This window comes from Bos mutus, chromosome 1 (assembly GCF_027580195.1).
Source record: "Bos mutus isolate GX-2022 chromosome 1, NWIPB_WYAK_1.1, whole genome shotgun sequence".
Taxonomy (NCBI): Eukaryota; Metazoa; Chordata; class Mammalia; order Artiodactyla; family Bovidae; genus Bos; species Bos mutus.
In genome coordinates this window covers 140,469,362-140,486,535 of record NC_091617.1, presented here as the reverse complement: position 1 = coordinate 140,486,535, position 17,174 = coordinate 140,469,362, and the positions used below count along the sequence as shown (strand labels likewise).

Below are 17,174 nucleotides of genomic sequence, written 5' to 3'. Positions count from 1 at the left end.
CAGGGAGGCCTGGTGTGCTGCGATTCTTGGGGTCACAAAGAGTCGGACATGACTGAGTGACTGATCTGATCTCTGACGTTAAGCGTTGCTGCTGCTGCTAAGTCGCTTCAGTTGTGTCCAACTCCGTGTGACCCCAGAGACGGCAGCCCACCAGACTCCCCCATCCCTGGGATTCTCCAGGCAAGAACACCGGAGTGGGTTGCCATTTCCTTCTCCAATGCATGAAAGTGAGAAGTGAAAGTGAAGCCGCTCAGTCCTGCCTGACTCTTAGCGACCCCATGGACTGCAGCCTACCAGGCTCCTCTGTCCATGGGATTTTCCAGGCAAGAGTACTGGAGTAGTGGGGTGCCATTGCCTTCTCCGACATTAAGCGTTAATTTTCTCTTTTCAGATGTTTCAAATTGATACAGTAATCTCTGTGGTGTGCATTTACTGAGACCTGCCATATATTATTCTAAACTGGGATTATTCAAGCACATGCATCCCACTCTTGGAAGAAAAAGACTTCCAGTTCTGAACAGGATTCAGTGATGGTCCAGTCAGCATTTTGGAAAGCTGGTTAACAGGTGAAGGTGTTCCTTGGCCCCACACCCTGACATCAGATCTGTGGAGTGGGGAGGCCTTTGAATAAAGGACAAATACTCCATATTTGAAGACAAGCTTCAAAATTCACATTATGCTCAGATACATACTTACATACTAAGTAATAAATTACTGAGGTCAGATTCTGTCCAAAGCACTGGTCTTAATGAGAGTAAAAAAAAGAGAAAATACAAGAGAGCTGGGGGCCTGATGGAGGGAAGGGAAGGTTCCTGAGGGACCAGAACAGGCCTAGAAAGGGGAGAGTGGGAACAGTGACAGGCAGACCCCATCTATTTCACCTCGTTGACCAGATATCCAAATAGGCATGAAGAACAAACATGGGACACTTACCTTCACTGATTTCCTTTTCCACCTGTGAAGCATCTGGAATCTCAATCTCTTTGTCCAGGAAGCTGACTTTGCCTTTCCACTCGTCTTCATTCCCAAGTTTTTTCAGCCTCAGCACAAGAGGACATCTTGTAACAATACCTAGGAAACCACTACTCATCAGGTCTATACTCTGCTGCTAACAGTCCTATATGGTGGTCTTAGACCAGTGGTTCTTAAATTTGTATAATCATCCGGGAGGCTCCTAAAACTGCAAACTCCCTGTTCTCACCCTTTGACTCTCTGAGGCATGCTATCTGGGGTGACTCACGAATGTGCATCTAGAATGTACATTTCAGATGGAGTTTGACTTGAAATCCCCTACTTTAGATCTTTTGCTTCACCCCGGTGTTTTCCATCAGCCCAGGTGGTACACTGCATTGGGAAACCCCAGACTTCTGCAAACATCCTCCACCATCCCCCAGAAGACACAGGAGAAGACAGTCATCTGTGAGCGGAGGACACAGGCCTCAGGAGATACCAACACTGGTAATACCTTGATCTTGGCCTTCTAGCCTCCCAAATTTTGAGAAGTAAACTTCTATTGTTTAAGCCCAAGTCTGAGGTCCTCTGTTTCTGCAGCCTGAGCTAACCAACACAGAAGCCAAGTGCTTACCACTGCCCCTGGGGAGGGCGACCCCAGACAGGGCCTCCAGCACAGAGCTCTTGCCCGAGCTCTGGTCCCCGATAACAGCGATGGCGGGCAGGGCCAGGTCCTGCTCCACGCCCAGGGACCGCAGGGAGTCGATGAGGTCAATGCAGGGCCGCACCTTCTCTTCATATTGGCTGTACAGGTTGCTCTTGGACTCCTGGAAGAGGCAGAATGGGAGATCTCTATCATAACCTGCAGGTCACGTTCCATCAAAGATGGACAACTTCAATCATCCTAATGGATACAGGTGATTAAAGCTCCCCAATCAAGAGAATGAGGGTAAAACAGAAATAAATATTTGAAGAAATAAATGTCCTCAAACTTGGTGAAAACTATTAACCCAAAGATCCCCAAAGCTCAATGAGCCCAGAGCAAAGGAAACATAAAGTAACTATATCAAGGCACACTATAGTCAAATTGGTCAAAATCAGTGATAATGACAGAATGCCAGCCAGAAAATGACATGTTATGTACAGAAGAATAAACATGAGATTTATAGCCTATTTCTCAGGAGAAACTATGCAAATGAGAAGACAGTGTAGCAACTTTGTTAAAGTACTGAGAAAAATCATCAACCTAAAATTTTCTACTCGGAAAAAAAAAATCTTTTAAAATAAGAAAGTGAGTAAGGACTTTTCTGGATGTACAAAAATGAATGAATTCATCACTAGCAGACTTGCATTACAGGAAATGTTTAGGATGCCCTTCAAGCCAAAGGAAAATGATATTGAATGGACATTTTAATCTACACCAAGGAATTTACACCAGAAATGGTGACTACTATTCTTTTTTATTACTTAAATCTCTTTATTTATTTATTTTAGATATTTGAAATACAACTTTATTCTGATTCTAAACGAAAAGGGATGGGAATGACAGTAACAAACAAGATTCCACCTCTCAATATTGTCATGTGACTATAGCAGTCTTGTATTTGAAACTCAAGGAGGAAACAACTGTGATCCAAAACACCTAAATATGCGGGTCCAAAAAATGAAGGTATTTTTTTTTAAACTGCCACATTCACTCCAAAGCCCATCCATCTCCTTCAGCATCCAAAGATTAAGCACATGTTCTGCTTAGCTATATAATAAAGTGGCAAACACACTGCACCGCTGACGTCACAGGACAGTTGCCTATAAAACTAGCCTTCCGACGCTGGGCCCCAGCTTCGCTTTCTCACAGGTCATCATCTTCATCCGGGAGAGCAGTTGTCTGAGCAACCTCTAAATCGTGCTCATACCATGCTGCCAAGGCTGGGTCCATGACCACCTCTGGCAGGGCAAGAGCAGGCATGGCAACAAATCCAAGTTAGGGTCTCCAATCAGTTTTCTAGCAAGCCAGAGGAAGGGCTTTTCAAAGCTGTAGTTACTTTTGGCAGAAATGTCACAGGACTGAAGATTCTTCTTTCGGTGGAAGACAACTGACTTTGCCTTAACCTTTCTGTCCTTAATATCCACTTTGTTGCCACAGATATCTTTAAAAGACATTGGCCATTTCCAAAAGGATAACAGTATAATGTGGGGGCTTAAAATATTGATAAAATAAAAACTCATGACAAAAATGGCATGCAGGCTGGGAGGAGACAAATGGACACATATTATCATAAGGTTCTTATATTATATATGAAATAATATATTAGTACTTGAAGGTAAACTTGATAAATTAAAGACATGATATACTCCCTAAAACAGTTGTACTCAATAAACCAACAAAGGAAATAAAATGAAATCATAAAAAACTTAGTTAATTCAAAGGAAAGCAGAAAAAGAGGAAATGAAGAATAGGGCAAATGGAAAACAAATAGCAAAATGATCTTTCCAAGTCCAATTATATTAACAATCACAGTAAATCTAAAGAGTCTAAATACTCCTAGAATAGTCAAATGACTTTGAAAAACAAAAGAGTTGGAGGGTTAACATGACCTGATTTCCATAATTATTATTAAAGCTGTGGTAACCAATTTTCTTTAGGGTTGATTGGTTTGATCTCCTTGCAGTCCAAGGGACTCTCAAGAGTCTTCTCCAGCAACACACTTCAAAAACATCAATTCTTCACCTCCCTTTACCCTTCCCAAATTACTCTTGGCAATTCCTTCTCCTCTCCTCTATCCTGTCCTCTTGTCCTTGTAGCCACACTAAGTTCAAGCTCTCTCCTCTATTGCAATAGTCTTGAATAAAATCTTCCCCACTATTTTTAAATAAGTGTCCTGTGTGAATTTTCTCACTTAAGAAAGGTTTGGAGCTTGAATCCCCAGGGAAAACCTTGTGGGGGCTATGCACATACCTGGCTGTACCTTCCTACTCATCAGTGGCTTATTTTAGCCCTCTTTATGGGTTATTGACTTCCCTGGGGGCTCAGACGGTAAAGCGGGAGACCCGGGTTTGATCCCTGGGTTGGGAAGATCCCCTGGAGAAGGAAATGGCAATGCACTCCAGGACTATTGCCTGGAAAATCCCATGGACAGAGGAACCTGGTAGGCTATAGCCCATGGGGTCGCAAAGAGTCGTACATGACTGAGCGACTTCACTTTCTTTCACTATGATTCTTTTTGTTTTCATTTCTTTATATCACCCATTCCCAAGAGTTTATAAAACATGAACGGTAATTAGCCAAAATGCATGTGCCAACCACCTGGGTTAAGAAAACACATATCCCCTGTACTTGAGACACTTTGTCCACCCTTCCCCAGGCAACTTCCTCCTAAAACCCCTTTACCTCTAGAGGGTCCCTCTATTTCCAGGTTTATGAAAACAATGTCCTTGCTTTTCATTCATTTTACCCCCCACCCATCTTTCCCTAAAAAATACATGGCTTATGGCGGCCTGGATCTTTATATAAATGGAATGATACAGTATATTTCTTCTGTGACCTGATTCTAGGGGATTCACCACAGTCTATTTATTGTAATTTATTTATTTTGGGGGAGGGCCATGCCATGTGGCTTCCAGGGGATCTTAGTTCCCCAACCACAGATTGAATCCAACCTATGGCAGTTAAAGTGTTGAGCCCGAACCATAGAGCCACCAGCTACACCATTGTTTTTTAGACCCAGCCATCATGATCCCTGGAAGTCTAGCTCATTACTTTTCACTGCTGTGTGGAATTCTACTGCATACCACAATCTATGTATGCATTCCACTACTCATGGACACTTGTGTTATTTCTGGTTTTGCTTATAAAAAAATGCTGTACAAACATGGCAAAATGCATCTCAAACCTCAGCACAAAGAAAAATCACCTAGAAGTCTTGTAGAAACACAGATGGTAGGTCCCACCCCTGAAATTTCTAGTTCACTAGGTCTGGGGAAGGGTGTGTGAGGGTGATAGTTTGCATTTCAAACTTCCCCAGAGGTATTAATGTTGCTTCTCTGGGGATCATACTCTGAGAACCAAGGTCAATATCTAGAAGTGGAATTTCTGGGTCATAAGATACACCTTGTTCAACCTGGCCAGAAAGGCCAAGCTACACTCACCTGATACGAAGAGTCAACCCACTGTAAAAGATTCTGATGCTGGGAAAGACTGAAGGCTAAAGGAGAAGAGCTTGGCAGAGGATGAGATGGTTAGATAGCATGCACCGACTCAATGCACATGAATTTAACTCTGGGAGATGGAAGACAGAGGAGCCTGGCATGCTACAGTCCATGGAGTTTCAAAGAGTAGGACACAACTTAGCAACTGAATAACAACAACAACAACATTCAAACATGTGGGTGTGAGCATTATGAGTTCCTACTGCCCTATTCCTTGCCAGTTACAGCCAGGCAAGAGACAACAGTTATATTATGGTGCTGGAAAGATGGGTGAATTTCTTATTTTTCTGTGTCCTTTGGTGTAGTTTATAATATTGTTTAAAATATTGTTAACCACTGATGATTAAAATGGAGGCAATTGGAAAGAGGCTGAAGATCCATTGCTTTAAAACATATGACAGCAATAAACAGAGCTCTTTCTAAGTGCCCAAACTCTACCTCCTCTCAGTTCAGTTCAGTTCAGTCGCTCAGTCCTGTCCAACTCTTTGCGACCCCATGATTCGCAGCATGCCAGGCTTCCCTGTCCATCACCAACTCCCGGAATTCACTCAGACTCACGTCCATCGAGTCAGTGATGCCATCCAGACATCTCATCCTCCGTCGTCCCCTTCTCCTCCTGCCCCCCATCACTCCCAGCATCAGAGTCTTTTCCAGTGAGTCAACTCTTCACATGAGGTGGCCACAAGTACTGGAGTTTCAGCTTCAGCAACAGCTGCACAAAGTAAATACTCCTCCTCTCAACAGCTGCACAAAGTAAATACTCTTATTATTTTCATTTTAGAAATGGAAAACCAAGCTTCTAAAGGGAGGAGTAACCACCCAAGATCTTACAGCTGCACGTGTCAGCAGTGGAATCAAATTCAGGTTGAACTGATTCGAGAAGCCAAGTTTGCTTCCCACCAAAAATATGTCTCATTCCTGGGAGAAAAGACACCACATGGCTTCACTGTTGGAGATATCACAATGACACTTAGGAGGTTTGAGCTCGAGACCAAACTATAATGTGGGCACGTGATCTCACAGGGCTCCTTGGGCCCAGTGTCTGGGCCCAATTCTTACACCAGCCCATTGGCCTCTTGCCTGGATTTTCCAGACCAAAATTGCACCCCAACCAGGGGGCTGAGATGGTAAAGAATCCTCCTGCAATACAGGAGACCCTGGTTTGACGCCTTGGTTGGGAAGATCCCCTAGAGAAAGGAATGGCTACCCACTCCAGTATTCTTGCCTGGAGAATCCCATGGACAGAGGAGCCTGGCAGGTTACAGTCCGTGGGGTCACAGACAGACATGACTGAGTGACTAACACTTTCACTTTCAGGATCAGCTAAGACAAAACACTAATGGCGTTTGGCTGTAAGAAAAGTGAAGTCGCTCAGTCGTGTCCGACTCTTTGCGACCCCATAGACTGTAGCTTACCAGAGGCTCCTCTGTCCATGGGATTTTCTAGGCAACAGTACTAGAGTGGATTGCCATTTCCTTCTCCAGGGGATCTTTCCGACCCAGAGCTCGAACCCGGGTCTCCCACATTGTAGACAGACGCTTTACCGTCTGAGCCACCAGGGAAGTCCTTTGGCTGCAAGAAGGGCCCAAGCAGAATGAATCACACACATCTTTGCATCCACATATAGCCCCTGGAGAGATGAGGAAGCGAGCATCCCTGGGCACCAATGGCATCGCAGTTATCAATGGGCAGCCCTCAAGTGAACACAGTTCATGTCCACATGGACAGTGGTTTTCAGGCATCAACTTACAGTTTCATGTTCCCTCACCATATCTTCACTTCCATTTAGACTGGATTCAGGTGAATCAAGTTCTTTGATACCCAAGTCAGAATGAACCATCTTCTTCCTTTATCAGTTCAGCATAAATCAAGAACATCAGAATTAACACAATTCAGGAGCTGGGTACATTCAATCATGGAACCAAACCCACCATAAGACACACTGGGACAGAGTGGGAGATCAGAAAGAAATGACAGGAGAACTCCAAGGAACCAAATGTCAGATGAAGACACGCTCCATCCCAGCTCAGTGGTCTTCAAAGACATGTTTCTGGATGTCAAAAGCTTTTTTAAAACTCTGTATTTCCAATCATGTTTATAGGTGAACATCAAAAATTTTTTTCACCATAAATTTAAATAGCAACAAAGAATGAAATTTCTAATGCATTTTAAAATTTACGTTTAAAAATAAAATTACTGTAAGACTCTTTCCAATGTAGATGAGGGATTCTAAATATTTGATAATACCCAAACATTATTATATATATATATATATATATATATATATATATATATATATAGCATAGCTTGCATGATCTTAGTTCCCTGACCAGGGCTTGAACTCAGGTCCCAGCAATGAAAGTGCTGAGTCCTAACCACTGGACTATATGTTAAAAAATTGTAATTTTTTTTCTGGGACCATAAGCTTCTAAATATTAAGACTTATGTAATAATCTTGGATAAAAGTAAATGAAAATATATTTCTCCTAGGACTTGAAATAAATGTTATAAAAAGTATAAAACACTTACCTCAATATACCTTCCTTTTACTTGACAATGTAGTGCTGACTAGTTGGCAGAAATGCAGAGCTCTGCTCCAACACCGCCTTGGAATCAGGCAAAACGTACAAATTAGACCAAAACCCGATGAACACAATACATGTCAGTGCTCATCGCCATACATCCCATTGCTGAGAATGGTGAAGATGCAGAGGGGATGTGCTTTGAAGGAAGTTCACAGTTCCCTGAGTCCTTTTGTAAACCTTAAATATTTAAATTCTAAGGTTGAAGGATAAAGCAGAGAGACTTGCTGTCCGTGTACTGAATCAACACTTTTTTTTCCTGATGCTCTTTTTGTATATTCTCTAGGGACCCTCCCCCAAGGCCTATTCGGATTTTGAAAGGACAAGTTGAAAGGGCAAGCTTGCTTAAAATAAAAAAGCGCGGGGGAGGGATGGATTCTGTTCACTCTATAGTGAAAGGTGATTTTGAAAGAGATCAACTTTAAAGAATACTTATGGAATCTGGCAATTTATTTCTTAACCACCACCCATCCCCATGATTTCGTGTGCCCAGGGGCTCCTAGGCTGGAGCTGGGGCCCCGGGTTAAAGACCACAACCTCAGCTGACCTTACTGTGCCCAGTCATGTGGCATCATTGATCCCCAGGGCTAGCATTCAATGACCATGGGTGCTTTGAGAACAAAAAAGTCTCTATCTTTGTTTCATAAAGTGACATTCCCTTGAAAACCAAGTCTTGTGAGTTTTGTCTGTACATCTTAAACATCTGTACCTATCTCAGATAGTCTTTGAAAATCAATTTGGATCTCTGGGGCAAGGCCATCTCCTAATAAAAATCAGTGTTTTACTTACTCGTCACGTTCAGCACCTGGCTGCACTTGTCGAACTGAACAGCCCAAATAATTCAGTCCAGGTAATCCTTTAAGAACTTCTATTTGCTTTTTCTCATGGAAGTGTTTCGCCTTCCAAAAACTCACTGACATTTAAATTGTTTATGATTGTAATAGGGAATAACAAATCTGACACTGTATTAGATCTGTTTCTTTAACTTTTCCCTTTATATTCTATTGTTAGGGGAAGCACACTGACTGAAACTGCCCATGCTGGCCAGGCACCACAGTAACCATCTGCATCAGTTGTTTTATGACAGGAGGTCTTGGTAAGAAAAGGGAACTAATAAGTCACCACCAACAGAAAGAGTTTGGGAAAAGTCAGAAGGAGACACCACACGTCCAGTCACCTCCCAGAATCCTTCTTGCTGGCATCCATCTTGGCTGAATAAGCTGTGCACCATCAGGGAGGACCCTGAGTCAGAATGATTGGCTAAAGACAACCTGGAAACTAACCCCATCACCATAAAATCCAAGACTGCGAGCCACTTGGCGGAGCTGTTCTCCTGGGCTCCCTTACCATCCGGCTCTCCACCCGGGTGCCCTTTCCCAATAAAATCTCTTGCTTTGTCAGCACATGTGTGTGTCTCCTTGGACAATCCATTTCCGAGTGTTAGATAAGGGCTCAGTTTCCGGCCCTGGAAGGGGTCCCGCTTCCTGCAACACTATTGCTTTTGCCACAAGTTAATCATTAAAGGGGTGTTCCCTACAGCTTAAACACAATGACCCCCAAGGCAGGATGTAAAACTAAAACACTTTTTCAGCTCACAAGAAGCATCCTGACCCAGCCGCCTGTGAATGACTACAATAAAGAAGAAATCAACACATCTCCTCTTACTTCCCAAGTCCAACAAAAACTTGATTTAAAATTTGACTTATTGATTCCGCGAATGCCACCCCCGGCTGCTCCGCGTGTTGCAGGTCTCAGCAATGCCTGGGCTTTCGGCCAGCCCCCAGTACGGTCCTACCTCGCTCCACCCGGAAAACTAACTGAGCCGGCCGCACACCATCGCATCCCGCTGCACAGCTGCTGGAAGCAGCTCTCCATCCCCTGGGTGACCTGTACTCCGCACAGGGCACTTCAGCGCATGCCCCATCTCCGGCGAGCCCCGGCTTTCTACAGGGAAGCTCCCGCGGGCAAAACCTGTCCGCGGAGACCCTCGGCTATAACATCCCTCTTTGCAGCGAGATTGGGGAAGATCCCCTGGGTCGTTGCGCTTCCAAGGATACCTCCCAGCCCCCGGCGTAGAGTTGTTTGGCTTGCACTCCTTAGCTCCCTCGGAGACCCTCTTTACCTGCTCTGCTCCACCTTCCTATTTCTTCCGGCAGAAAAGTCGCCAGTGCTTGTTTTTTGACGCGTAACTCAAAAGCCTCAGCAGCGTGTCGGTGGGAAAGCAGAATCAAGTATGCTCTGAACCCAGCCAACACTGCATTATCATCATCATCATGTCATCATCCCTATTGCGTGCTAAGTCGCTTCAGTCGTGTCCGACTCTTTGAGACCCCATGGACTGCAGCCCACCAGGTCCCTCTGTCCATGGCATTCTCCAGGCAAGAATACTGGGTTGCCATCACTATTAATCATTTTCATTTTTACTATTACTGCTGCTGCTGCTGCTAAGTCGCTTCTGTGGTGTCTGACTTTTCGAGACCCCATGGACTGCAGCCTACCAGGCTCCTCCGTCCATGGGATTTTCCAGGCAAGAGTACTGGAGTGGGGTGCCATCGCCTTCTCCTAGTCTGCGCAATACCGGCACCCCAGAGCGCTCAACTCCCAGCCAACGCCCAAATGCCCCGACGCGCGGAGAGTGCCCAGACCCAGGAGCGCTACACTTACCCGTCCCCAGCACAGAGACCGGCAGGCTCCCAGCGCTCACCCTCCTCGGCTTTATTCAGCGCTAACGCCGCCCCTAGCTCGCTGCCCCGCCTCCCCGTCCCTCATCTCCTACCCAGCCTCGGAGAAACGGAGAAACGAAACTCAGAAAGTTTTCAGGGCTGCTGGATCGGAAAGGAAACCGAAACCGAACGGGTGGCGCACTTCCGAACCTGCGCCTCCCGAGGTCGCTGCGCCCCGCACACTCAACTGTATTCTCCCAAAGGCATTCTAGGTGCGCCCCGCATCAACAGCATCCCTAGGAGCTTGCGGGAAATGCAGATTCTCGGCCCGCACCCAGACCTGCTGCCTCAGAAACTCGGGCGCAGGACCCAGCTACCCGAGCTTTATCCGGCCCTTCTGAAGTTCCTGGCAGTTTGAGAACCTCTGCTCAAGCAGCCCCGAGTCATCCAAAGCCCAAGGTAGCTTGGAACCGGTCCCTTAACCTTTGGTTGTTTGAACAGATGCATTGATAACTGGGTCTCAAACTCCTGCTGTAGGTTCATTGGGAACATTCCAGCCCCGGAGGGATTCTCAAGCATGCTAGGGAGCTACCCCTTTAGCCCCCTCCTCACCCAGACCTACATCAGGCTCCTTTCTCAATTTTCCTTATCCTCTTCAAGCACCGCCCCCTCTCCCCACCTTTAAATCTCTTGACCTCTCTGCATGTCATGTGGGATCTTGGTTTCTTGACCAGGGATCAAACCTGTGCCCCCTGAATTGGAAGCAAAGGGTTCCCTGGACCACCAGGGAAGTCCCAAGCCCTCCCTGAAGTTTAGCTCATTTGATTTCTTCAGGATGGAAATGAGTAGAAAGTGGGGGGACCAAGGTCAAATAGACCCAAAGATGAGCCCTCCCGGAGGGCTTTGGGGGTGAGGAGTAAAATTTCATTTTGGAAAGGGCTGGCACCCCACCTCCATTCTCCTTGGCTCAGCTAAGAAGCCTGGACAAGTGTCCTCCCCACAAAGATTCCTGTGGTTAGAGAGCGTCTCCTGCGCCCTACACAAAGACCCAGAACTGCCCCTTTTCCAAGTCCTGGGGTCAGATGTCGACTTTAAAAAATAAAAAAAAAAAGAAACCGCACACCTAAAAACATTGAGAATTATATTTTACTTGGTGGACTTGCTGAGGACTTTCCCTGGAAGACAGCCTCTCAGACTGCTCTTAGGGATGGCTCCAAACAGGTCAGAGAGGAGCCAGAATATACAGGAGTTTTTGCAACAAAATCCAGGTAGTGAAAATATTAACAAAATTACTGTTACTTAAAGGAAAACCAGACATCTCAAGTTCATGAATTCAGCACTTATTCTATGTATGGGAAGATGCAACAGTCTGGGCTCCTTGAAATTATTCCTTTGATGTGCACCTTAGCCGTCTAGGGCCAGCATCCTGCTTTTCTTCATCCTGAATCCCTGAAGGACATACAGTCACAGGTCAAAAAATGCAGTGGGTGCTAGCGTGATGGCTGCAATATCTTTTGTCTACTGATATGGCAGGTGACATTCTTCAGCCACACTGGGAAAACTTGGATGGAACCAATTTCAATGTCGTGGCACCCAAAAGAAGGGGCGGGGGCCACACAGAGCAGCTCCCTGGCCTGAAGTCTGGTATGTGGCCCTCTGCTGGGGTCTAATGGGAGAACACGGGCTTCCCCAGCAATTTTCAAGGAACCCTTGCATGGCTGCTTACCCATCCAGGCCTCAGTTACTTCCTAGTTACAAATGAGAAATGGAATATTTCCTGCCATATCAGTAAACAAGGATGTCACAGTCACCAGCCATTGTAGCCACAGCTTACGGTGAACTGGTGAGCCCTAAAGAAACTCAGGAAGGAGAATACTTGCCATCTAGCAGCCATCATGGTACTCTCTTCCAAAAACACAAGAGAGGATGCTACTCATGGACATCATCAAATGGTCAACACTGAAATCAGATTGATTATATTCTTTGCAGCCAAAGATGGAGAAGCTCTATATAGTCCACAAAAACAAGACCAGGAGCTGACTGTGGCTCAGATCATGAACTCCTTATTGCCAAATTCAGACTTAAATTGAAGAAAGTAGGGAAAACCACTAGGCCATTCAGGTATGACCTACATGAAACCCCTTACAATTATATAGTAGAAGTGATAAGTAGACTCAAAGGATTAGATCTGATAGACACAGTGCCTGAAGAATTATGGATAGAGGTTCGTACCATTGTATAAGAGGCAGTGATCAAAACCATTCCCAAGAAAAAGAAATCCAAAAAGGCAAAATGGTTGTCTGAGGAGGCCTTACAAATAGCTGAGAAAAGAAAAGAAGTGAAAGGCAAAGGAGAAAAGGAAAAATAAACCCATCTGAATGCAGAGTTCCAAAGAATAGCAAGGAGAGATAAGAAAGCCTTCCTCAGTGATCAATGCAAAGAAATAAGGAAAACAACAGAATGGGAAAGACTAGAGATCTCTTCAAGAAAATTAGAGACACCAAAGGAACATTTCATGCAAAGATGGGCACAATAAAGCACAGAAATGGTATGGACCTAACAGAAGCAGAAGATATTAAGAAGAGGTGGCAAAAATATACAGAAGAACTATACAAAAAAGATCTTAATGACCTGGAAAACCACTATGGTGTGATCACTCACCTAGAGCCAGACATCTTGGAGTGTGAAGTCAAGTGGGCCTTAAGAAACACTACTACAAACAAAGCTAGTAGAGATGATGGAATTCCAGTTGAGCTATTTCAAGTTCTAAAAGATGATGCTGTTAAAATGCTGTACTCAATATGTCAGCAAATTTGGAAAACTCAGCAGTGCCCACAGGACTAAAAAAGGCCAGTTTTCATTCCAGTCCCAAAGAAAGGCAATGCCAAAGAATGTTCAAGTTCAGTTCAGTTCAGTCGTTCAGTCATATTCGACTCTTTGTGACCCCATGCACTGCAGCACACCAGGCCTCCCTGTCCATCACCAACTCCCAGAGCTTATTCAAACTCATGTCCATTGAGTCGGTGATGCCATCCGACCATCTCATCCTCTGTCATCCCCTTCTCCTCTTGTCTTCAATCTTTCTCAGCATCAGGGTCTTTTCCAATGAGTCCGTTTGTCACATCAGGTGGCCAAAGTATTGGAGTTTCGGCTTCAGCAGCAGTCCTTCCAATGAATATTCAGAACTGATTTCCTTTAAGATGGACTATTCGGATCTCCTTGCAGTCCAAGGGACTCTCAAGAGTCTTCTCCAGCAGCACAGTTCAAAAGCATCAATTCTTTGATGCTCAGCTTTCTTTATGGTCCAACTCTCACATCCATACATGACTACTGGAAAAACTATAGCTTGGGCTAGGCGCATACAAAGAAAAGCCGCTAAATTCCTTAACTTGGAATTATCTGGTTTTCTGTAATTTATAAAAAATTTTTTTGGAATTCAAACTACCTGCCCTTTGTTGCAAAACATCTGTATAACCTGGCTTCTCCCCAGCTCCCTTGTTCTCAGAGCAGTTTTCCCAGGGTCACTTGAGATGCTGTCTCCTGGGCTTGCAGTCCTAAAAGTTTCTGCTGAATAATGCATACCTCCAAACTTTTAGGTTGCATGTATTTTTTCAGCTGACACAAAGAAGAGTGAAGACTTAAATCTGAGGCATGATCCTACTTCTTCAAACCACAGGAGGCTCTCCCCTTGATTCCTGTACAGAAATGAACTCAGAAGAGCCACTGGCAAAAGTGAAAATTGGCCAGGGCAAAAGTCACTGCCCGGGCCAGAACTAGAAACAGGTGAGTGAGGTGCCTGGAGTTCAGTGTTGAAAGAATCACTCCCTGTCAGTAGGTCAAGTGTATCCTTAACATTGGTGCCCAGATGCTTCACGCTCTTCCCCCTCTTGCCTCCTGGTCTGGGATTTTGGTACCTGCTGCTTCTATATGCACCTTAGAAGGTAGTTCCCTAAAGAGCCCAGGGTTCTGTTTGGAATGTAATTCAATAATAAGACAATAATAGCTTGTATGCTCTAGGCCATAGTATGTGGGTGCCACCCTGAGAAAATAACTCACCTCAGAACCACCCTGTGAGGGGAGTAAGATCATCACACTCATGTTAGATATGAGGAGACTGAGGCCAACAAGTCAGGTTACTCTTGGGCCCCTTGACTAGGAAGTGGGGGAGCTTAGACTGTAATCAAGACATTTATTCTTAAGCCTGGGTTCCCTAGCATCTTCTCTCCATGCTAAAGCTGACAAGATGCAGCTCTTGTTCTTGGGAAGTTCACAACCTTTTACCTGACTTGTGGACTACTCTTCGCCTACTAGAGAGACACTCTAGTCTACCAGGTAAGTGTCAAACTCTTAGCCCTTGAGAGTTGCCCTCCAGGCTCAGCACCCCACTCACCACCCACCACCCCTGATCCCACTTCTGCTGACCTAACTGTCATCCTGGGCTCCCAGAGACATGCTCCTTTCTGGTCAAGCCCCAGCTGTGTGTTTCCTGTCTCTGCAGCTACCCTGGACAGCTCCTTCTAAGCCTGGGTCACACCTCTTCCAGCTTGGGTCGCACCTCTTCCACCTCTTCCCTTCTGTGGGCCTAATTAGCTCAGGCAAAGATGCTTTGCATTTCAGATGGATGTTCTGAATAGTGTGGATACGGCCACCTCCTTGATGAGGCTGTCATCTTGATAAAAGCCTATCAAGCTTGGATGCTCCAGTGCCTAACTACTTACCAACAGTGATTGCTTAGTAATCATGTGTGTGCTTAGTCACTCAGTCGGGTCCCACTCATTGCGACCTCATGGACTGTAGCCTGCCAGGGTCCTCTGTCTATGGGGGTTTTTCAGGCCAGAATACTAGAGTGGGTTGCCATGTCCTCCTCCAGGGGCTCTTCCCCACCCAGGGATTGAACCCATGTCTTTTATGTTTCCTGCATTGGCAAGCAGGTTCTTTACCACTAGCGCCACCTGGGAAGCCCCCTACCCTCTTCTTACTGTTTCCTAACTTCATTAAAGTGTCTGGCGAAAACACAGCATCCACAGGAAAGCATTTGTTGCTGTTCAGTTGCTCAGTCGTGCCCTACTCTTTGCAACCCATGGACTGCAGCATGCCAGGCTTCCCTCTCCTTCACCATCTTCCAGAGTTTGCTCAAACTCATGTCCATTGAGTCGATGATGCCATCCAATCATCTCATCCTCTGCCTCCCCCTTCTCCTCCTGCCCTCAATCTTTCCTAACATCAGGGTCTTTTCCAGGAAAGCATATCAGAGGCAAAAAAAATCACGCTGACTCCAGAACCCCTTCTGCCTGTGCTGTCCTGGGTGCTCAGGGCTCTGTAGGTCTCTCTGGCCCTTGTCCAGCCCTCTCATCACCTGCTGGCCTGGATCTGCAGAGGAGAGGTGCACTGGTGTTAATGGGAAGCCGGGCTGAGCAGTCTTCTATGCATCACTCCCTACTTGTAACTGGTGCATTTCCTCAGATACCTGTGGGAAGCGAACGGACCCCCGTGCCCCACTGCAGGGTTGGGAGAGGGTAGAGGCATTCCAACCTGCTCAGCTTGGCATGCCCAGCCTCACCTTGCTCCACCTCCATTGCCTGAATGTAATGCCTCCTCACCGCACAAGAACTTCCAGTTCAGGGCTTTCATCTTCCATCTGGGCTTCTCCCCAGAAGTCAGCCAGTCTCCGTCCTTCTCCAGGCCTAATGGACTTGCTTTCTGGGAGCTCCCCGCCCCAGCTTCCGGCTTCCCGGGACCATGGCTTCATCACACCGTCTTGGTCTTTTCTTGAACGCCCTGTCTGCTACCAGGCCATCAACAGGGCGGACAAGTCGGTGGTGTTTGTTGCTATCCTTGTGATCCAGCACAGTTCCTGACACATAGCATTTCAATAAATGTTCTAGAATGAATGAGTGAGTGAAGAGTCGGGGGACTGGCTCTGTTCCTGCAGAATGGCCTGCATGACCACTCCGGAGGTTACATGACTTCCGGAGAGTTTCCCCAGGCCTCTCAGTTTCTGATCTCCGGTTTCCCAGTCTATTCAAGTTGGGTTTCGGTTTCTTCTTCTCGGTTCAGAAAAAAGAAAAGTCCTACTGGCGCCCCCCTGGAGTCCAGGGACCCGGAGAGGAGGGGGCGGTGCGCGGGGTGGGGGGCGGAGCCTCAGGAGACAGAAGGACTCGCGGGAGGTGGAGGGGGTGGAGTTAGGGGTCCGCACCCCGCCCCGCCGGATGATTTCGCAGCCTGGCTGTCTCGTGCGCTGCGCGTTGTGGCCGCGCTGCTGCTAGGACCTTGCATCCAGCCCGGACGCAGTTCTTCCGGAGCGCAGGGTTGCGCGGGGCTCCGGGGGGCCTGGGAACCGACCCACCAGGGTCATGTTCCCCTCTCTGATGCTGGTCAGGGCCCTGTCAGTCCCTGCTGAAGACTGAGTCTGGTGTCACTGCCGCGTTTTCTCTTCTGTGCGGGTGACATATATCCGTGCTTCTCAAAGGAAGGTCTCCCGGCCGGCAGTATCGGCTTCACCCTGGAGCTTACTAGAAACGCAGGGTCTGTCACTGGTGAAGCTGAGTTGGTGGCCCTGGGACGAGGCTTGGTGGTGGTGTTAGTCGCCCAGTTGGACTCTACAACCGCGGGGACTGTAACCCACCAGACATTTTTGTCCAAGGGATTTCCCAGGAAAAATACTGGAGAGGGTTGTCATTTCTTCCTCCAGGAGATCTTCCTGACCCAGAAATGGAACTCCCAGGGATCAAATTCGCATCTCCTGTCAGATCTCCTGTGTTGCAGACAGATT

General features: G+C 46.3%; 1 protein-coding gene across 5 annotated transcripts in view; it reads right to left on the bottom strand.

Moving 5' to 3' along the window:
• The window catches only part of LOC102273400 (interferon-induced GTP-binding protein Mx1), a 33,274-nt gene extending 22,733 nt beyond the window's left edge, over positions 1-10,541 (bottom strand). Inside the window, exons 1-5 of one of the 5 annotated variants that reach the window (XM_005893018.3) lie at positions 10,404-10,541; positions 7,687-7,763; positions 6,926-7,004; positions 1,586-1,778; positions 934-1,071 (exon numbers count right to left, since the gene is read on the bottom strand). In XM_005893018.3, the coding sequence (XP_005893080.2) occupies positions 934-1,071; positions 1,586-1,778; positions 6,926-6,997 (403 nt within the window). In that variant the 5' untranslated portion in view covers positions 6,998-7,004; positions 7,687-7,763; positions 10,404-10,541. Of the gene's footprint in view, positions 1-933; positions 1,072-1,585; positions 1,779-5,715; positions 5,902-6,907; positions 7,005-7,686; positions 7,764-10,403 lie in introns of those variants that run through there. The other 4 variants (XM_070376451.1, XM_070376455.1, XM_005893017.3 and 1 more) reach the window with 4 other exon arrangements.
• Between the last annotated feature and the right edge of the window lie 6,633 nt (positions 10,542-17,174).